The sequence below is a fragment of the Mobula hypostoma genome, chromosome 5 (genome assembly GCF_963921235.1).
Source record: "Mobula hypostoma chromosome 5, sMobHyp1.1, whole genome shotgun sequence".
Classification (NCBI taxonomy): Eukaryota; Metazoa; Chordata; class Chondrichthyes; order Myliobatiformes; family Myliobatidae; genus Mobula; species Mobula hypostoma.
In genome coordinates this window covers 30,190,372-30,212,710 of record NC_086101.1, presented here as the reverse complement: position 1 = coordinate 30,212,710, position 22,339 = coordinate 30,190,372, and the positions used below count along the sequence as shown (strand labels likewise).

General features: G+C 40.4%; 1 protein-coding gene across 2 annotated transcripts in view; it reads right to left on the bottom strand.

The window, feature by feature from the left end:
- Nucleotides 1–22,339, bottom strand: part of LOC134346719 (major histocompatibility complex class I-related gene protein-like) — an 87,976-nt gene that overhangs the window by 11,093 nt on the left and 54,544 nt on the right. The window contains exons 4-6 of one of the 2 annotated variants that reach the window (XM_063048281.1): nt 19,646–19,912; nt 16,757–16,864; nt 6,962–7,031 (exon numbers count right to left, since the gene is read on the bottom strand). In XM_063048281.1, the coding sequence (XP_062904351.1) occupies nt 6,991–7,031; nt 16,757–16,864; nt 19,646–19,912 (416 nt within the window). In that variant the 3' untranslated portion in view covers nt 6,962–6,990. Of the gene's footprint in view, nt 1–4,096; nt 7,032–16,756; nt 16,865–19,645; nt 19,913–22,339 lie in introns of those variants that run through there. The other variant, XM_063048280.1, reaches the window with a different exon arrangement.

The window sequence follows — 22,339 nt, the reverse complement described above, 5'->3', positions numbered from 1 at the left end:
AATCTTCCATCTTCTTATTTAAATAAAAGAACTGTCAGTTTATTTTGTCAGGGTTCCACATGGCAGGCTTTTTCAGGAAGACAGAAGGCATGGGATCCAGGGAAGTTTGGCCAGGTGGATTCAGAATTGGCTTGCCTGCAGAAGGCAGAGGGTCATGGTGGAGGGACTACATTCAGATTGGAGGATTGTGACTAGTGGTGTCCCACAAGGATCTGTTCTGGGACATCTACTATTTGTGATTTTTATTAACGACCTAATGTGGGGGTAGAAGGGTGGGTTGGCAAGGTTGCAGATGACACAAAGATTGGTGGTGTTGTAGATAGTGTAGATGATTGTCGGAGATTGCAGAGAGACACTGATAGGATGCAGAAGTGGGCTGAGAAGTGGCAGATGGAGTTCAACCCGGAGAAGCGTGAGGTGGTACACTTTGGAAGGACAAACTCCAAGGCAGAGTACAGAGTAAATGGCAGGATACTTGGTAGTGTGGAGGAGCAGAAGGATCTAGGGGTACATATCAACAGATCCCCGAAAGTTTCCTCACAGGTAGATAGGGTAGTTAAGAAAGATTATGGGGTGTTAGCTTTCATAAGTCGAAGGATAGAGTTTAAGAGTTGCAAGGTAATGATGCAGCTCTATAAAACTCTGGTTAGGTCACACTCTGAGTGCTGTGTCCAGGTCTGGTCACCTCACTATAGGAAGGATGTGGAAGCATTGGAAAGGGTACAGAGGAGATTTACCGGGACGCTGCCTGGTTTAGAGAGTATGGATTATGATCGGAGATTAAGGGGGAGTTAGGGCTTTACTCTTTGGAGAGAAGGAAGATGAGTGGAGACATGATAGAGGTGTACAAGATACTAAGAGGAACAGATAGAGTGGATAGCCAGCTCTTCTCCAGGGCACCACTGCTCAACACAAGAGGACATGGCTTTAAGGGGTGGGAAGTTCAAGGAGGATATTAGAGGAAGGTTTTTTTTTTTTTTTTTACTCAGAGTGGTTGGTGCGTGGAATGCACTGCCTGAGTCAGTGGTGGAGGCAGGTACACTAGTGAAGTTCAAGAGACTACTAGACAGGTATATGGAGGAATTTAAGGTGGGGGAGGTTATATGGGAGGCAGGGTTTGAGGGTCGGCACAACATTGTGGGCTGAAGGGCATTGTGTAGATGATTGTCGGAAATTGCAGAGAGACACTGATAGGATGCAGAAGTGGGCTGAGAAGTGGCAGATGGAGTTCAACCCGGAGAAGCTGTACTGTTCTATGTTCTATTTTATTTTAATCCTGTGTTTATTTGAACCATAGGAAATTGGATTATTGGTTAATTTCACAGTGCAAACTGTTTCTTTTCAATACACAGATCTATTTCCAGAATCATATTAATTGTTACCACACCTTCTGTAACAAAATACATTAAAAGTTGTAACCATGTATAAACCAATAGATCATTTCACAAGTTAGGCTTGCTGGCATGAACAAATTGATATCCACCTTTGCTTTTGCCTTCACCTGTGCTGATACTCTCTGTTTCCTATACCAGGCCTATGTGTTACCTGACTTCCTGGCTTATTTAAGTAATCTATATAGTTGCATAAGTGATTGGCCACATAAACTGTCTCTACAAACAGCAGTTTTATTTTGCTTTGCATTAAGTGTACAAGAATATATTGCCCTTTCCCTGTTGGCTTTAATAAAGGGGTCACAGGCTTCATGATAGAACCTCAGGGAAGTTCTGGTGAAGGAACTCAAAAGGTTTTGAAGAAGTTTCATACAAAATGGGATGAACAATATATCTCTAAATCAGGATGTCAATTTGGAGGAAATCCAACAGGTGCGATTGTTCAGAGTGGTAAATTTCAAAGCAAATGGCCAAAGTTCATCATATGGAAAGGAAGCTATTTCCATCAGCCAGAAAACAGAAAGACTGAGGTCATTCATTCATGAACATTTAGTTGAGAGACAGAAATAGCAGAGACTGAGCATGTACGTGAAGCACACTGCTCTGATATTTTGGTACTCCAGGACACATGTGGAGCAACACAGATTCTCTAAGCCACAGCATACTTCTATTTTTTTTCCCTTTTTGTGATTTTACATGATATTATAATAAATTTTCCAGTGAACCAGAGGAGAGTGGGGGCTAGTTTAAAGAAAGAATGGGAAATGAAGCATTGTTGAGATCATGATAGCACAGGAATACGGATCATAGAGTTCAAAGACAGTGGGTTAAGAGAAATCGGTGAATTTAAAGTATATTCAAAAAACAACCTACTGCACAAAATCCAAATAATTGAGATGTCCAGATGTATGTATATTAGATTATTGGAGTGTTCTTATATTTATTTAGCTAATTATTTCTCTTTTAAGTGCAATTGCAGGAAAACATTGTTTAGTTTAATGTAATCAAGTGTTCTCTGGTCATTTCTTGCTTCAACCCTATTCTGATTCCATTGCAGTGGAACAAATACTACTCACTGCTTCACATGCTCTAACTCCATGAAGTAAAATTTCCATTCCAATATTACTAAATTACATTGTGGCCTTTGTCTTGTCACTTCTAAACTGAAAATCTAATTATTCATGTATTTTTGTCCTTTTTATGCCAAATCATGGTCATTACCACCAAAATACCACTCTGGACTGCAGCTTACATGATAAAACTGTCCAGACTCTCTGGCTTATGAATTTTTCATACATTTATGTAAACAGTTTTTCTTGTATTTATTTTAAGAAATTAGCACCATAAAGTTTGGCACTAACTTTGCCCCAGATAATATGATGCAGAAATTCTCAACAACTACTTATTATGAAGCATTTTTGAGCTGTAACTATGTACAAGAATTCCTGCTTCAATTTATCTTTGATTATAAATTATGATGAATGTCAGGTACTAAATAATAATAACAACAGGACTCCTGTGACACAAGCAGAGGCCGTTCAACCTAACAAGTCTCTGCCTGCTCTCTTCTGGAGCATCTCACCAATTCCACCGTTTGGCCCATCACCATAATCCTGCATTTCTTTTCTTACACTACGTTCAACTAATTTTCCTTTAAAGAACACAATGATACACCATCCACCACAACTACAAGCAGTACCTTCCAAGTTACCATAACACACTGCATGGAAATGTTACTCCTCGTTATTATTCTTGTGTTACTCTTTTTCCTCATGACTATTAGCCCTCACCCGCTCCACAAAAGCTTAAAATGATTTAAGTAGATGCATATGATCACTGTAACACATACAAATGCTTGAAAAACTCAGCAGGTAGCAGGACAGTGAAAATGCTGTATAACTTGGAAAAGTATGAAACTATCCAATTTAGTTGCATTAACAGCTGGTCACATTATTAACTGAACTAAAACAAACTCACAAAAAATGAATGTCCACAATTCATGGAAAATGTGCATGCTGAGGCAATGGGTCTTCATAGCAAAATTCAAGCCCTGGAAGAGTAATACCTTTCTGCAGATGTTTGCCGATGCTGAGTTATGCCTTGAATGTTGTTTGCAAGCTTGGTTTCCAAATTTGCAGAAAGACTACCTTACTATGCAACACGTGAAATGAAGGCTTATTAGATACATGGGCTGGAAGGATTGAAGGGAGATGAGCTAAATTAGGGTTATACTATATTTGAGACATACTTGAAGAAGATTAGATCTGATAAAAGATCCACAAAATTCTAAGAGCTGAATAAACTAGATGCAGTTAGGATATCGGGGCACCTTACAGCCCAGAATTCATAATCTAAAGGCAGTAGTCAGTAGTTCTGAGTCAGAAAGACATATTTTCTCCCTAAGAATAAATCTATTGACATTTCTGTTGTGTTTGTTTGACTGCTAATTCATCAGTGATTGTTTTGCCCCCACAGTAACTATGAAGAATGAGAACAATTTTGTAGCAGCATCTATAATTCATACTTTTGCTAAGAAATTCAAACACAGATTTTTACCAAACAGTCAAACATTGTCGACTTCTACATATTAATTGACAATATATTCTGTTTCCACATGTGAAATTGATCCACTATAACAAATGCAAGTAGACCTTTTGGAAAATACAGCTTAATGCCTTTTTTATTCAAAATATTCATGCTCAGAGTTGTAATCTCAAGGTATATTCTACAGAAAGGGGAATCACAAGAACAGCACCAATAATCAGAATGTTTTAGCCTTGGTACTGAAACACTCTTGTTTTGTCGACTGTGTAAGTCCTGGCAGGACAACCTCCGGCCCCACCAACATGTGAGATTAATGCACAAGCTCCCCACCACTCCCACACACCCCCTGTGAGTGCAGATGGTGTGCAATTTGCTACCAATTAATGCCACAAAATAACAAACAGTGCACTGATTAAAGGAATTATATTTATGGATCTTAACTGTTGGGTTAGTAAAGAATAATGAAAAGAGAAGATCTCATTCTAATTAAACAGTCAAATGTGCACAAGTTGGAGCTCATCTTGATCTTCTGTCACTCATGCGCTGTGCCTTCGGTAATATGTGAAAGCACACACCACCTTCCAAACATTGCTCACAATCAATCTTGAACAAATGGGTCTCCCAACGGATTGTATGCCCTGACTGATTCTCCCCTGCGTCTTCTCTCTTCATCTCTTCTCGAACTAAAGCCCAAGACCAACCTTACTGTCCCTCACCAAGAAAGAATATCCCACTATTCAGATGGCACACATTCCACCTCATCCCTTATCTTCAACAGTAACTCAAAGAGTTTGAAAGCAGAAGAAACAGCTCTTACAGAGCTGCTAAATGAAATAGATGCAGCATAACAGTAAAGTTGAGAAGCAGGGCACTACACTCTTCCCCCACCACAAACAGTCAGGTCTGAATGATTTTGAAATAATTTGTCATCCATTCTTTGATAACGGCATTTTCAAAGGAATTTTGTGATGTCAGAACCTCCAATCCATTTGTAAATTGTAGTGACATATCTCGCTAGGAGGGTAGTCACAATTCTCTGTTCCACCGGTACTACATAGGCCAGCCTATGTGGGAGTTTCCTGAATCCTTGTGACCTCCATAACCCATCGTCTACAACTTCAGTTTCAGACATTCCTTGGGATACTTATGGTCTACATGGCAATGCATCCCGTCTATTACTCGTGCCATCTGGCAACTCAGGTTCGTCTGCCACTTGGCTGAGATCAGCTTCATTCCCGTTTACGTTAGAGCCCAGTCCCCCTCCAGGTTCCAGCTGCAAACCTGCCTGCCCACAGAGAGATCCCTGATTTCACCTGCCTCAGCAGGAGAAAGGTTTGGAAACTCTTTCTTGATTAGTCAAGAGTTAGCAAAAGGAAGCATATACCACACCCTAATTTTCTCATCCTCCCAATCCACATCCCATTCAGGGGCTGGATTCTTCCTGCTGCTGATCCTACAGTGTCTCCATGTAGCTGCAGAGTACTCTTACTACGTGTAGGGTCCAGGTCAAGCTTTGGTTTAGAAGGTGGCTCCGATGGCGAATTTTAACAGGCCAATTCCCATCCTTTGGTTTCACCCAGAAAACTGACACATTTGGCATCTGATTCTCCAATACATAAGGCATAGCCACCCAGCAGGCAGCCAACTTATGCTTCCCAGTTTGCCTCAGATTTGATTCGGTCTCCAGGCATGAGGTGGGAGAACCAAACTTTTTGATCATACATCCTTTTCCCCTTTAGGAGTGGGCTTCATTCCTGAGAACAGGCTGAGCCTACAATAACTGCAACTTTGAACCTGGCCATTTTGCCATTTATTGCCCAGGGAGGTGAGGCCCGCTTCCAACTCAGAATGCTCAGCCCTCTCCAGAAGACACATTAGACCCTCCTTCCACTTGCTTTGCAGTAACAAGAACAATTTGTTTTTAAAGCCTCCGCCCTCAGTTGTGGGAAACTCTGATTCCGATTCAATATGCTCTCCTTCACTCCCCTCCTCCAGAAAGTATGGACAACCCATAGCACACCCACTCCCGGGGCCACAATAGTACCAGAGTAGTTCTACTGCTGTTATGTCAGTGCTATTCCAAACTAAAACAAAGCCTTTGCAAGCCCTGTTATCTAATCTTCGCTCTACCACTGCAGCATCCATAACCATGCATTGCAATCATTTTAACGACCAATAGTTTAACACAGACTTAAACACACAGCCCACTTGATCAATGCTCAGGGCAATGACACTGCATCCAACATAATCGGTCCCAGATGAGCCCCCACAATGAAACACTGATTTCCTCGACTGTATAAGTCCAGGGAAGTCAGGCTCCGGCCCCAGTAAACATGTGAGATTGAGTTGCAAGCCTGCCTCCCCCACCCCCCCAAACCCCCCGTTTGTGTGGATGCTGTGTGACTCCCTACCCTGTTACATATTAATGCCATGAAATAACAGACAGCACGCTGCATACAATTAAAGTAAACATTTATGAATCTTAACTAAAGAGTTAGTAAAGAATAAGTAAAAGACAAGGGCCTATTCTTATTAAACAGTCAAGTGTGTACAAGTTGGAGCTCATCTTAAACTTCCGTGTCACTCGCGCGCTGGGCTGATGGTCAATGTGAAGCACACATCACCTTCCAAATGTTGCTCACAACCCATCTCAAACAAACGGGTCTCCCAATGGATCGTATGCTACGACCGGTCCTCTCCAGCATCTTCTCTCTTCATTTCCCCTCAAACAAAAGCCCAAGACAAGAAAAACCCCTCTCCAAGAAAAACCTTCCATTAATTGGATGGCCCACATTCCACATCATCCCTTTAATTCACCCAGTAACTCAGAGAGGCTGAAAGCAAAACACACTGCTCTTACAGAGCTGCTAAATGAAATACCTACAACATAACAGTAAAGGTGTGAACTAGGGCACTACAGTACTATTTTACACAAGAGCAGAACACAATTGATGAAAAAGTCTGCAATGTTCTGGAAGTTTAATTTAAATTGTTCCATATTCTTCAGTTCCTACATTCCAACTTACATGTGAGATGTAGCTTGTTCAGCAACTGATCAGCAGTTCACATTCCGATGTGCTCGAATGTTTTCATAATCTGAGGAGTGAAGCCAAATATTAGACAAGCTAGAAATGTTAGACTAGAGCAAAACACTGAGAAAGATGACAGTTGCTTATCTCTTCTGATTTTCCTTCATCTCACATGTCACTATTAAAGTATCCATCTTCCTTTTATACTCTTAATACAGTTTAAATTAAATATTCAACAAACTTGTCTTTCCCCAACCCAAGGCAAAAGGAATAATGCCATGAAAATTATATAAATTGTTTGAAGTGATTTACAATCTACAATATTGTAAATAAATTAAAACAGCACAATCACACAGCCAGGCCTAAATAATAGACAGTTCTATGAAATATGGAGAATTTAACTGAGTGTCAACCTGTAATGATCTTAATCAGATCTCAATATCTCATTCCATTTGTTTGGTGGGTTGTACTTGAACACTAGCTTCACTCCTATACATTTTTGTCAGCTTCACTATTTTGGCAATATCTGGTTTCAAGTCATCAATAATAGTTGAATTCAAGGGTCAATGTAGTTGTCTTCGATGTTTTTTTTATCATCTTTCTTGTAATATAGAAAATTGCTTGCAGTCACAGCGCTCAAACATGAATTTTTCAGCTGATGCAAAAGTATTTCAATAAAATTTGCACTTCACGCATTCGATTTTATACTGCAGTATTCAATACAATGAACTTTAACACTAGGGTGAAAAGTGAGAGCCAATTCCTTGCCAATTTTGATTCCTATAAATTTCAATCCTGCAAATAACAAAGTTCTCATAGGCAAGAAATCACTAATAAAATTTACTGTTTCATCAGCATTAAATGTCTAACAATCTGGCACGCTCAAGACTTTGGCTACACTGGAGCCACTGATTTTCCAGACTATTGGATACAACTTCAAACCCACATTTAATTCACATTTTGCAAAATGTTTTACACTAGACAATGAAAGCAATGACGGATCTTGGCACGAAACATTGTCTCTTTATTCATTTCCATGGATTCTACCAGATCGGCTGAGATCCTCCACCACATTGTGTGTGTTGGTCAATGAACCCAATGAGCTCAAAAGGGAGTAGAAAATATCAGAACACTCCTAACTCTTGAAACGTATGAAAAATTTATGAGTGAGCCAAATTACAGGCTAGCAAGATTTCTGAACAACCATCTGCCAAATTTTTCAGAGCTTCAGGACAAAACTTTTCAGAGCCAACATATGACTTGGCTCTCAGTCCAAGCTGCCATGGATACAAGTCATATTAGAGCTGTATCATAGATTACTGTAAATTAATTTCAGTCAGTAATAAAACTGCTATTGGATTAAGGTCTTTGTAGTTTTAAATGCTTTTGTCTTCTTATATGTATTATAATCACCTCTCTGTTGTAAGCCTCTAGTAAATTGCAGTTTATTCTTCTGTGGACCCTGTCTCCAAAGCTGAGGTGTGATAAAACTGGTACCTACAAAAGCAGTTTTCTTATCTAAACTGGCCCAAAGCAGTTTCAGAATTAAAAAAAAAGGATGTGTGCTCATGATCCTTTATTGCAGCTGGATCAAATTACAGTGAAATGGATTTAAAACCAGGCAGCTACAGCTAAATTCACCTTATTACAATTACAGTTCCTTTGTAATTTACCTGCCTTGCTTACTAATGATGCTTGACTCTATCTGACCTTCACCATGATGAACATTTAATAAGCCAGCTACAACCAAAAGATTTACATCTCATTCCTGATTTCCAAGGAACTTTCCAGATCCAACAATGCCAAGCTGATACCTGTTGCATCTCTCAAATAAATTAGCAGACAGAAAGTTTATAATTCTGCAGCTAAGGAGACTGATCTTTAATTAAAACTCTTAAAAGCTGCACAGCATCTTCTTTGCACAACCCACTTTTTTTATTCTGGAGCCTTCTCCCTTCTTTTCAGTCCAGAAGATAGGTGTCTGCCCAAAATGTTGGCAATTTATTCACTTCCTGACTTTTTCACACTATTCATATTATTTAATTTATTCACACTACCTGACTTGCTGAGTTCTTCCAGAATTTTGTGTTTTACCTTGGATTTCCAGCATCTGCAGATTTTCTTGTGCTTACGATTTGCTAATTCACTGTGAAGTCTCAAGGGATGCCTGTCCTGAAGATGTTTAAACCTACTCTTCAATGGGAGTTCAGAGAGACCCTCTCTAGCTACTTCTATCTCTGTGATCTCCGCTCCCTTTGACACTTTGACCATGTCATCATCCAAACTTGCTAGCACAGTCACATATCCTTCCCAGGCAGATTCCTTAATCTACAGCCCTTTATCTTTCCCACCCATCTGACTCTACCTATCAAGTTCTAGCTAGCCTACCTCCACTCCCCCCAACCTTTTTATTCTGGCATCTTCCCCTTTCCTTTCCAGTCACATCTGATCTCCAAGCTGGGCTCAGCAAAGCCTATTAGGATTTACTGAGCTATACATGTTACCACATACATCCCTGAGATTCTTTCCCTGTGGACATACCGAGCAAATCCATAGAGTAGTAAATGTAAACATCAGGCACTGTAAACTGTAAAAGGACCCCAATGGCAAATGTACCCAGGCCTCCAAACAGCAGCTGGGATGTGCATTACAAATTACAGCAGGAGATAGAAGAGGCATGTCAGAGAGAATTTGTAAAATGTCTAAGGGATGGCTTTTTAGAACAGCGTGTTGTTGACCCCACTAGGGATCGGCTGTGCTGGATTGGGTGTTGTGCAATGATCTGGAGGTGATAAAAGAGCTTAATGTTAAGGAACCCTGAGGGAACAGTGATCACAATATGATTGAATTCACTTTGAAACTTGAGAAGGAGAAACAAAATTCCAATGTGACAGTATTTCAGTGGAATAAAGGAAATTACAATACCATGAGAGGGGAACTGGCAAAAGTTGACTGGAAAGGTTCACTAGCAGGAAGGACACCAGAGCAGCAATGGCTGAAGTTTCTACAAAAAAATGAGGGAAATGCAAGACAGATATATTCCAAAATAAGAAGAAATTTTTGAATGGAAGAAAGACACTACTTTGGCTGACAAGTGAAGTCAGAGCCAAAGTAAAAGCAAAAGAGGGGGCATACAAGGAAGCCAAAGCAAGTGGGAAGATAGAGGATTGGGAAGCTTTTAAGAACTTGCTGAAAGAAACTAAGAAAGTCATTAGGAAGGAAAAGAAGAATTATGAAAGGATGCTGGCAACTAATATCAAAGAAGATACTAAATGGTTTGTTTAAGTATATAAAGGGTAAAAGAGAGTTGAGGACCAATAGAAAATGACACTGGAGATATTGTAATGAGAGATGTAGAGATGGCAGAGGAACTGAATGCATACTTTGCAACAGTGTGATGTCTGTGGTATACTGGACATAAACTCGCCTGACATCAGTGGTTGGCAATTTGTTGGAATCAATTGTTAGGGATGCGTTTACGGAGCATCGGAGGCATATGACAAAATAGGCCAAAACCAGCATAGTTTCCTGAAAGGAATATCCTGCCTGACTAATCTATTTCAATATTTTGAGGAAATTACAAGCATGGTAGTCAAAGGAAATGTTATTGATGTGGTGTACTTGGATTTTCAAACGGCCTTTGAAAAGGTGCCGCACATAAGGCTGCTTAGCAAGATAAGAACACATGGGTGGAGCATTGGCAGATCGGTAGAAGACAGAGAGAGGGAATAAAAGGATCCTATTCTGACTGGCTGCCAGCTACCAGTGGAGTTCTAAGGGTGTCAGTGTTGGGACCATTGTTTTTTATGATTTATGTCAATGATTTGGATGATGAGATTAATGGATTTGTGGCTAAATTTTCCAATGATACAGACAGGTGGATGATCGGGTAGTGTTGATGAAACAGAGCCCACACAGAGACTTAGATAGTTTAGGGGAATGGGCAGAAGTGGCAAATGAAATACAATGTTGGAAAGTGCATGGTCATGCACTTTGGTGGAAGAAATAAATGGCCTGACAATTATTTAGATGGGGAGAGAATTCAACATGCAGAGATGTGAAGGGACTTGGAACCCTTGTACAGGATACCCTAAAGGTTAACCTCCAGATTGAGTTGGTGGTGAAGAAGGCAAATGCAATGTTCACATTCATTTATACAGATATAGAAGATAAGAGCAGGGATGTGATTTTGAGGCTCTATGAGGCACTCGTGAGACCACTTTCGGAGTATTGTGTGCAGATTTGGACTCCGTATTTTAGAAAGGATATACTGACATTGGAGAAGTTTCAGAGAAGATTCACAAGAATGATTGCAGGAATGAAAGGGTTACTGTATGAGGAACACCTGGCAGCTCTTGGGCTGTATTCCCTGCAGTTCAGGAGAACTGGGGGGGGGGGGGGGCCCCATGGTGGAATCTCAGAGAAACATTCCAAATATTAAAAGACCTAAACAGATTAGATATGTTATATATTGTTATTTCCTGTGGTAGGGGAGGCTAGGACAAGAGGGCCCAACTTCAGGACTGAAGGACGTCCATTTAGAACAGAGATGCGGAGAAATTACATTCGTCAGAGGGTGGTAAACCTGTGAAATTTGTTGTCACGAGTCAGCTGTGTAGGCCAAGTCTTTGGGTGCATTTAATTGAGAGATAGATACGTTCTTGATAAGTCAGGGGAGTGGGAATGACTGGAAGAATTGGATCAGCCCATGATTAAATGGTGGAGCAGACTCAATGGATGAAAGGACTACTTCTGCTCCTATATCTTATGGTCTAAATTATGCAAATACAGATATGAATAAATAGCAATATTATAACAAGCATGAAATAACAATATAACATCCATCAATATAACAAAGTAACAGAGTCCTTAAATGAGTGTAGCTATGCACTTCTGTTCAAGAGCCTGGTGGCTGAGAGGTGGTAACTGTTCTTGAACCTGGGTGGTGCAAGTTCTGAAGCACCTCTACCTTCTACCTGATGGCAGCTGTGGGAAAAGAGCATGACCAGCATAGTGAGAATCTTTGCTGTTTTCCTATGGCAATGTTTCATGCAGATATGCTCAGTGGTTGGGAGGGATTTACCCATGATATACTGGGCCGAATCCATTACCTTTGTAGGATATTCTGCTCAAAAGGCATTTGTGTTCCCATACAGGGCCATAATGCAGCCAGTCAGTACACTTTCCACCACACATCTATAGAAATTTACCAATGACATGCCAAACCTCCCCAGACTCCTGAGGAAGTAGAAGTGTGTTTGTACTTTCTTAACAATAATAGTGATATGATAGGTCCAGGGGAAGATCATCTGAGATAGTAATAACCAGGAATTTAAAGTTACTGATCTCCCAATGATTACCAGTTCATGGACCTCTGGTTCCCCTCTCCTGGAGTCTACAACCAGTTCCTTGATCTTATTGGCATTGAATGAGAGGTTGTTATTATTACACCACTCAGCCATCTTTTTTCAATCTCTCTATTCTGTATGCTGATTCTCCACCCCCTTTGATACTATAGTAAGACCATAAGATATAGGAGCAGAATTAGGCTATTTGGCCCATTGATTCTACTCCACCAATTCATCATGGCCCATTCATTTTTTTTTCTCAGTCCTATCCTCCAGCCTTCCCCCATATCCCTTCATACACTGACCACTCAAGAATCTTCAGCCTTTGCCTTAAATATACGTAAAGCTTTGTTCTCACCAGCTGCCTGTGGCAACGAATTCCACACGTTCAGCACTCTCTGGCTAAAGAAATTCCTCCTCATCTCCATTCTAAAAGGACACCCCTCTATTTTGAGGCAGTGCCCTCTGGTCTTAGTCACTCCCACCATAGGAAACATTCTTTCCGCATCCATGCTATCACAGCCTTTCCACGTTCAATAGTTTTCAATTAAGTCACCCCTCACTATACTAAATTCCAGTGAATAGAGGCCCCAAGCCATTAATGCTCTTCATATGACAAGGTGTTTAATCCTCGAATCATTTTCATTTAATCCAGTTTCAGCACATCCTCTCCAAGACGAGGGACCCAAAACTGCACAGAGTGCTGCAAGTGAGGCCTCACCAGTATTGTGTAACATCTCAAGATTACATCCTTGTTTTTATATTCCAAAATAAATGATAAAACTAAAGAGAACCTCTTGCACTCTGGAATACAAAAATACTTCAGAGTGATGTGATAAATTACAAAGAAATTCAGACAGTTTTTACTTTAGCAGGTGTGGTAAATTTCAACATTTGTCAATCTACCCTGACATATCACATATCAGACTATGCTCGATGTACATGCAATTAATAAACTTAAATCTGAAATCTGCTCTATAGATCCTTGTGCTGAGAAAGAATGATCTGCCTCAACACTGCAGATCTCGATCTGAAATTACTTTATCAAATTTACTTCCTGACAACATAATCAGTCATAGCTAATATGAAATTTCTGGTCATGGCACTACTATGGAGAATCTCAGATGGAAACAAGGAGACATAGGGGAGTGAGATGGGTTGTCTAGTTGAGTGGTTTTGCAACATCCTTTTGGTGAGCAACAGAAAGACCAAAGAACTGATTGCAGACTTAAGTGAAAGTTGGGTGTACGTGCTCTAGCTCTTGCAGCACCCTTTCACTGATGGAAATGGTGAGCAGCAGCTCCTCAGTGTCAACATCTCAGTGGATCTATTCTTCACTGAATACATTGATACAGTCTTGAAGAAAGCATGCAACAGCTCCACCTTATTAGCAATCTGAAGAGCTTTGGCATGCCGCTACAGCCTTGTGTAACTTTTTGCTTGTCTCTGATGGATAGCACACAGGTTGATCCTCCTCGCTGACAATTCACACTGGCGCATCTCAGGGGTGTGTTGCAAAACCACTCAACTAGACAACCCATCTCACTGCTCTACTCTCAGTATACACATGTCTGTGTGTCTAGGCATAACTCAAATACCATCTATAAATTTGCTGATGATACAACCATTGTTGGTAGAATCTCAGATGGTGATGAGAGGGCATACAGGAGTGAGATATGCCAACTAGTGGAGAGGTGCACAGCAACAACCTGACACTCAACAGCAGTAAGACGAAAGAGCTGATTGTGAACTTTATACCAATCCTCATAGAGGGATCAGAAGTGGAGAGAGAGAGCAGGTTCAAGTTCCTGGGTGTCAAGATATCTGAGGATCTAAACTGGTCCTAACATACTGATGTAGTTATAAAGAAGGCAAGACAGCGGCTATACTTTATTAGGAGTTTGAAGACATATGGCATGTCAAAAAATACACTCAAAAACTTCTATAGTTGTACCGTGGAGAACATTCTGACAGGCTGCATCTCTGTCTGGTATGGAGAGGCTACTGCACAGGACAAAAAGAAGCTGCAGAAGGTTGTAAATCTAGTCAGCTCCATCTTGGGCACTAGGCTACAAAGTACCCAGGACATCTTTAGGGAGCAGTGACTCAGAAAGGCAGTGTCCATTATTAAGGACCCCCAGCACCCAGGGCATGCCCTTTTCCTACTGTTACCATAGGTAGGAGATACAGAAGCCTGAAGGCACACACTCAGTGATTCAGGAGGCCAGGCAGCATCTATAGGAAGATGTACAGTCGACGTTTCAGGCCGAGACCCTTCATCAGGACTAACTGAAAGTCCCGAAACGTCGACTGTACCTCTTCCTATTCATGCTGCCTGGCCTGCTGTGTTCACCAGCATTTTTTGTGTGTGTTGCTTGAAATTCCAGCATCTGCAGATTTCCTCGTGTTAGCAAATCAGGAACAGCTTCTTCCCCTCGGCCATCCGATTCCTAAATGGACATTGAAGCTATGGACACTACCTCACTTTTTTAATATACAGTATTTCTGTTTTTGCACATTCTTTTAAATCTATTCAATATACATAATTGATTTACTTGTTTATTAATATTTTTATTTTATTTATTATTATTATTGTCTCTCTACTAGAATATGCATTGCATTGAACTGCTGTTGCTCAGTTAACAAATTTCACGGCACATGCTGATGATAAGAAACCTGATTCTGATTCAGATCTATCATTAAGGGAACTCACCATCCAGACATGCCCTATTCATATTATTACCACCGAAAGAGGTGCAATAGCCTGAAGATTAATACTCAACATTTAAAGAAAAACTTCTACATCCCCACCAGGTGTCTAAATGGTCTACGAACCTAAGAATGCTGCCTCATTGTTTGTCTCTTGCAGTATTTGCTTTTGCATTTTAAAGTAAGGTCTATATCTCACACAGCACCATACCTGCAAAATGACAAATTTCACAATATGTGCAAGTGATAATAAACATTCAGATTCTGTAAGGCTTTCATGAATCCTCTCTTCCAAACCAATATCATTCACAAGTAAAAATAATTTTATTTGACTTCCACAGTGATTGGCAACATCCTCATCAGCACAGACCTCAGATTGACGTCAACTGAAATTCCTACTGGAAGCAGAACCATGAGCTTATTTATGTATTCATAAAATCAGTTGATATCTTGATGGTAATTGAAGTACTGTTAGACCGTAGAATCCAATCCCTCATAGTGGCATTACTCTCTTCATGTGCAAATACCCATCAACTTCGTTCATATTTTACTGTATTTAATCCTTCTTAAATGATGAGATTGGTCTCTCTATATTTGTAAGTGTCCAGTAAACAAAACCATGAACTTTGAAATGTATTCCTACACTTCTATGCAAATCTCCAGCACTAATTCTGGTATGTATAACCAGTGGCTATTTTAAACTAATCATCCTGTTGTGAAACCATTTGGTTAAAGCATGTGAGAGACAGGGTGCTGGAGCACCTTGTCAGTCCAGATGCACAGTATAAGTCCCAATTCCCTGTTCTAAAGGAGTCATATAGACCTTCAGCAGAGAAACAAAGGTCCTCTATCCATCTAGTCCATCTGCCATGTGGATACCCCTTGTGGTCTTGGGTACCTCTGTAATGGAAATGGGCTCTTAATATTTGCTTTGTGTTTGAGCCTTATAAGTTTGTACATTTGATACAACTGAAATCCCCTGTGCTACAAGTGAAATGAAGTTCAGTCTCTCCTCATAACTGAGACAGTCCATGTCCAACAACTTCCTTTGGAATCTCCTCAGCACAATCTAGAGTACCAGCAGCCAATAGGGTAAGCCTTTACTGTACATTCTCTAACAAGCACACCTTTGCAGTATAGATAGGTCAGTAGTAAACCTCAATATTCCTTCTTTACACTCTCAGCACTGATGCTGTCTTGACCTTAAATGTGAACTAAATTATATGAAATGTGAACCACTACTTTGCCTCCACAGATGATGCCTAACTCAGCATTACACCAGCAGTTTGTTTCTTGTGCCTTTCTTTACAGAATTATGCAGTTTTCAAATTCATTTTTGGGATATCATGCAGGTGAATTCATTATGTTTCTAGAAGTGTGCAGAACAGTATAGGCCCTAGAACACAATATAAATATATAAAAATCTACTCCATATCAATATAACCTATTCCTCCCACACAACCTCTAGACTTCCATTTTATATCATTTGCATATCCAAGGGTCCTTCAAATATATTAATGTAATGAACTGCATTATTTTCAGATACTCTACATCTACATAAATAGTTTTCAAATATCTGATTGTGGGAAAAATATACCAAAAGTACAAAGGTTGCATGATAGCAGTGTGCAGTTTGGGCATTTCAGTAACAGATTCTCATCATCTACTCTATTATTCTACTTGGGATTGATCATTTTCTTCAAAGTCAATGGTTTCATTAGCAATTTCATCTTACCGCTTCTCTTCTTTGTCCAGCAATAAATTCCTGCAAGGATAGTACTCAGCAATAAAAGAATACATACACCGATCAACCCAATGTGCCTGTCCTTCTTCCCACTGCCGTCTGAAAAATAATAGTTTTGCAATTATACTAATATAATGATAAGCTTTGCAGATATGGCATTGTTCCAAATAAGTAGGTTATATGTTGTTTTAGAAGCCTGGCATTCCCTTGAACTATGTATACAGTGCATTATTTTATAAAGGATAACTTCTCTTCTCCATAGACTTTGCAGAACAGGTCTCTGCAAACAACACATTGCAGAACAAAGCATGAAGCTGACAGCAAAGGGTTAAGTGCTTATAATCAGAGAGGATCAATTAAATGCTTGATATAAAAGTATAATTTGAAGAACAATGATCAAAAACTCAATTTTGTGATTAGTTTGAAAGGAACCTGCGTCTGAAACAATGTGTTAAAGTAATACAGTGGATAGGGTGTATATTGGCAAGTTGTAGTGTAATCAAATCAACTTCATAGTAGAATGCAAAAATTAAGATGTAAAATTAGAATTAATTTTCATAATGTTGTGCTAGCATGGACTTTGTGTTCTTGTTTGTTTTATTGCATTTCTCCTTACAAATGAGTATGAATTATGATCAATGTATGTTTGATAGGAGCTTCTTAATGAATTTTTTGTTTCTGCATTCACCAGTGAGAGGCAACTTGATGATTGTGAGGGTAGTGCAAGGACATGATGATATGTCTGACCATACTCATATTAAGTGAAATCACTGGAACTTCTGAAGAACTTTGGGATAGATAAGTCCCTGGGGCTGGATGGTGGTATACCCCAGGTTACTATGGGAAATGAAGGAGGAGATTGATACACTTTTTGTGATGTTTTTGCGTGCTCACTGGAAGCAGTAATAGGACGAGATGAGGGAGGCTTGGCAAATATTCTTTTGTTCAAGAAAGGGAGTACAGATAACCCTGGAAGTTATAGACTAGTGAGTTTGACATCTGATGTGGACAGGCCTTTGGAAAATGTTCTGAGATATAGGATGAGTATTTGGAGACACATGGGTTTATGAGGAGCAGGTCATACCTCACAAAGCTGATTGAATTTTTTGGAGTTGTGACAAAGCACATTGAGAAGGCAGAGCAGTAGATAGGATGCTTATGGATTTTAGTAAAGCAGTTGATAAGGTTCCAAATTGTAGGCTTGTTCAGAAAGTCTGGAAGCATGGGATACAGGGAAGCCGGTCTGTTTGGATACAAAATTGGCTTGCCAATAGAAGACAATAAGTCACTGTAGATGAAGCATATTCTGTCCTGAGGCTGGTGACCAATAATTTCCTGCAGGAAACTGTTTTAGGATATCTGCTCTTTGTGATCTTTATAAAGGAGTCGTTGATTACATGGAATATGCTGTCATGGAGTGGTACTAGAGGTAGATACATTAAGGATAATTAAAAGTATCCTAGATAGGCACATGTGATAGGAAAACGTGGGGCTATGTTACAGGGAAGGGCAAGGTTGATGATGGAGTAGGTTAAAACTGGCACTCAACATCATGAGCTGTAGTGCATGGTCTCTACTGTAACATGCTATATTCTATGCCTTCATCGTACATGGTTGTACTGGTCATATATTTGCTTCTTGTTGCTAGAGTAGCCTAGGCAAATGACTGCAGTGTATTTTATAGACAGTGCACACTACATACGTGGAAGCAAAAAATTTGTGGCTTCACACACACAGTAGAAATCAGGCCTCATGGTTTTGTGCTGCTTGAACCATGAAGATAGTGGAGGGGCTTTAGCATATCATGTGTAAGTTATTGGCTACTGACTGGGTAAGATAACCACAGCTTTAAACACTTAAGCAACATACATCAAAGTTGCTGGTGAACGTAGCAGGCCAAGCAGCATCTATAGGAAGAGGCGCAGTCGACGTTTCAGGCCGAGACCCTTCGTCAGGACTAACTGAAGGAAGAGTGAGTAAGGGATTTGAAAGCTGGAGGGGGAGGGGGAGTCTCCCCCTCCCCCTCCAGCTTTCAAATCCCTTACTCACTCTTCCTTCAGTTAGTCCTGACGAAGGGTCTCGGCCTGAAACGTCGACTGCGCCTCTTCCTATAGATGCTGCTTGGCCTGCTGCGTTCACCAGCAACTTTGATGTATGTTGCGTGAATTTCCAGCATCTGCAGAATTCCTGTTGTTTGCTTTAAACACTTAGTCCAGTTAAGGTTTTGCACCATGGTTAATGCAAGAGGCCAACTGTGGGGCAGTATTTAATGGCAATGGCATTTTATATCAAAAGGTAGCCAGATTACCACTTGATGGGCATGATCGTACCCAGCATTTGTGATAAAAATATTATGCACTTAACAATCCAATTGAACATTTTATCCAGGGCTTATAAATAGATAAATCAATTACACTTTGGTGGCTAATTCAGTTGATTAAAGATAGTTTATTTTCTAACATTTAATTAAAACCTCAATAATTACAAAATATGACAGGGCTTCTCTCTCCATTCTCACAGCATTCTTGGTTCAATACATTTGATAATACTTCTTTCAATTTCAGATGAGTAACAACTGGAACAAGTTGCATTCGTGGTACCAATGTCTGATGTACAACTAAATGTTGTGTAAAGCAAAGGACAGAAATTTACACTGTGATGAACATTGGAAGATGGGAATTATAAATTGTTACAGTTTTTGCTTTCGTTCATCAGCAACATGGAAGACTACTCAATATATTAGTATAAACAAGATTCAAAGGAATTAGAATACAGGATGCAGTCTGGAGGATTAAAAAGGAAATAGGAAATGATAATGATAAACTCTGTTATTAATAGTTCTAAAACTTATTCTATCTGCTCAGATATGAATGTCCTTACCCCAGATGACTGTCTTCCCATCCGGCATGCTACTATGATTGACATGGCAGTAATACTTTTTGCCATCAAATGGATCAATATCAAGGACAGACCGCAGTTGATATGTTCCATCTTCATTTGGTAATACTCCAGTAGATTTTGTCTCAGAGACATGTTTCTCATTCTGGAACCAGCTCACTTTGATGGCCGTTGGATAAAACCCAAATACGCTGCATTGGAGAAACCAGTAATCGCGCTTCTGTGCATTAAGAAAGACCTCAGGAACAACTACATGATAGAACATAGAACAGAAAAAAATAGTATATAGTATATGTGCCCTTTTTTCCATAATTTTGTGTTAATATTTTAATCTATCCAAGATCAATCTAATGGTTCCCACCCATATTGCCTTCCATCTGCCTTTCTATGCCTATGAGAATCTTAAATGTCCAAAATGTATCTGTATCTACCGCAATATCTAGTGACACATTCCACGCACCCACTGCTCCCTGTGTAAAAAAAAACTACTGACCTCCCCACTATACTTTCCTCCAAACATCTTAAAATTATGAGCACCCATATTAACTATTACACCCCCTCCCCAGGAAAAAGGGGCTGCTTTCCCACTCTGTCATCTTATCAAGACAGCTTTCATTCTCCCTTGCTCAAAAGTGAAAAGTTCATGCCACATTTTTCATAAGACATGATCTGTAATCCAGGCAGCATCCTAGTAAATATCCTCTGTTTGAAATCAATTTCTCAACTAATTAAGGCCAGCACACTACATGCCTTCTTATACACCCCATCAAATTCCATGGTGAATTTGGGTGATCTATGGTTGAAAACTCAAAGATTCCTCTGTTGCTTTAACAAGTGAAAAATCCTGCCATTAACCCTGTAGTCTGCATTCGTCTGTCCTTTCAAAGTATATCGCCTCACACCTTTCCAGCTTGAATTCCATCTGCCACCTCTCAGCACAGTCTGCATCCTATCAATGTACAGCTGCAAAATGTTGGTTATAGAACATAGAACATAGAATAGCACAGCACAGCACAGGCCCTTCGGCCCACAATGTTGTGCTGACCCTCAAACACTGCCTCCCATATAAGCCCCCACCTTAAATTCCTCCATATACCTGTCTAGTAGTCTCTTAAACTTCACTAGTGTATCTGCCTCCACCACTGACTCAGGCAATGCATTCCATGCACCAACCACTCTGAGTAAAAAAATCTTCCTCTAATATCCCCCTTGAACTTCCCACCCCTTACCTTAAAGCCATGTCCTCTTGTATTGAGCAGTGGTGCCCTGGGGAAGAGGCGCTGGCTATCCACTCTATCTATTCCCCTTATTAGCTTGTACACCTCTATCATGTCTCCTCTCATCCTCCTTCTCTCCAAAGAGTAAAGCCCTAGCTCCCTTAATCTCTGATCATAATGCATACTCTCTAAACCAGACAGCATCCTGGTGAATCTCCTCTGTACCCTTTCCAATGCTTCCACATCCTTCCTATATTAAGGCGACCAGAACTGAACACAGTACACCAAGTTTGGCCCAACCAGTTTTTTATAGAGCTGCATCATTACATCACGACTCTTAAATGCTATGCCTCGACTTATGAAAGCTAACACCCCATAAGCTTTCTTAACTACCCTATCCACCTGTGAGGCAACTTTCTGCTACTCCTCAGCCCACTTCTGCATCCTATCAATGTCTCTCTGCAATCTTCAACAATCCTCTACACTATCTACAACACCACCAACCTTTGCGTCATCTGCAAACTTGCCAACCCACCCCTCTACCCCCACATCCAGGTTATTAATAAAAATCATGAAAAGTAGAGGTCCCAGATCAGATCCTTATGGGAGACCAGTAGTCACAATCCTCCACCATGACCCTCTGCCTTCTGCAGGCAAGCCAGTTCAGAATCCACCTGGCCAAACTTCCCTGGATCCCATGCCTTCTGACTTTCTGAATAAGCGTACCACGTGGAACCTTGTCATATGCCTTACTAAAATCCATATAGATCACATCCACTGCACTACCCTCATCTATATGCCTGGTCACCTCCTCAAAGAACTCTTTCAGGCTTGTTAGACGCGATCTGCCCTTCACAAAACCATGCTGACTGTCCCTGATCAGACCATGATTCTCTAAATGTCCATATATCCTATCTCTAAGAATCTTTTCCAACAGCTTTCCCACCACAGACATAATGCTCACTGGTCTATAATTACCCGGACTATCCCTACTACCTTTTTTGAACAAGGGGACAACATTTGCCTCCCTCCAAATCTCTGGTACCATTCCTGTGGACAACGATGACATAAAGACCCTAGCCAGAGGCTCAGCAATCTCTTCCCTCACCATGTGGAGCAGCCTGAGGAATATTCCATCAGGCCCCGGGGACTTATCCATCCTAATGTATTTTAACAACTCCAACACCTCCTCTCCCTTAATATCAGCATGCTCTGGAACATCAACCTCACTCATATAGTCCTCACCATCATCAAGTTCCCTCTCATTGGTGGATACCGAAGAGAAGTATTCATTGAGGACCTCGATCACTTCCACAGTCTCCAGGCACATCTTCCCACCTTTATCTCTAATCAGTCCTACCTTCACTCCTGTCATCCTTTTTCTCTTCACATAATTGAAGAATGCCTTGGGATTTTCCTTTACCCTACTCGCCAGGGCCTTCTCATGCCCCCTTCTTGC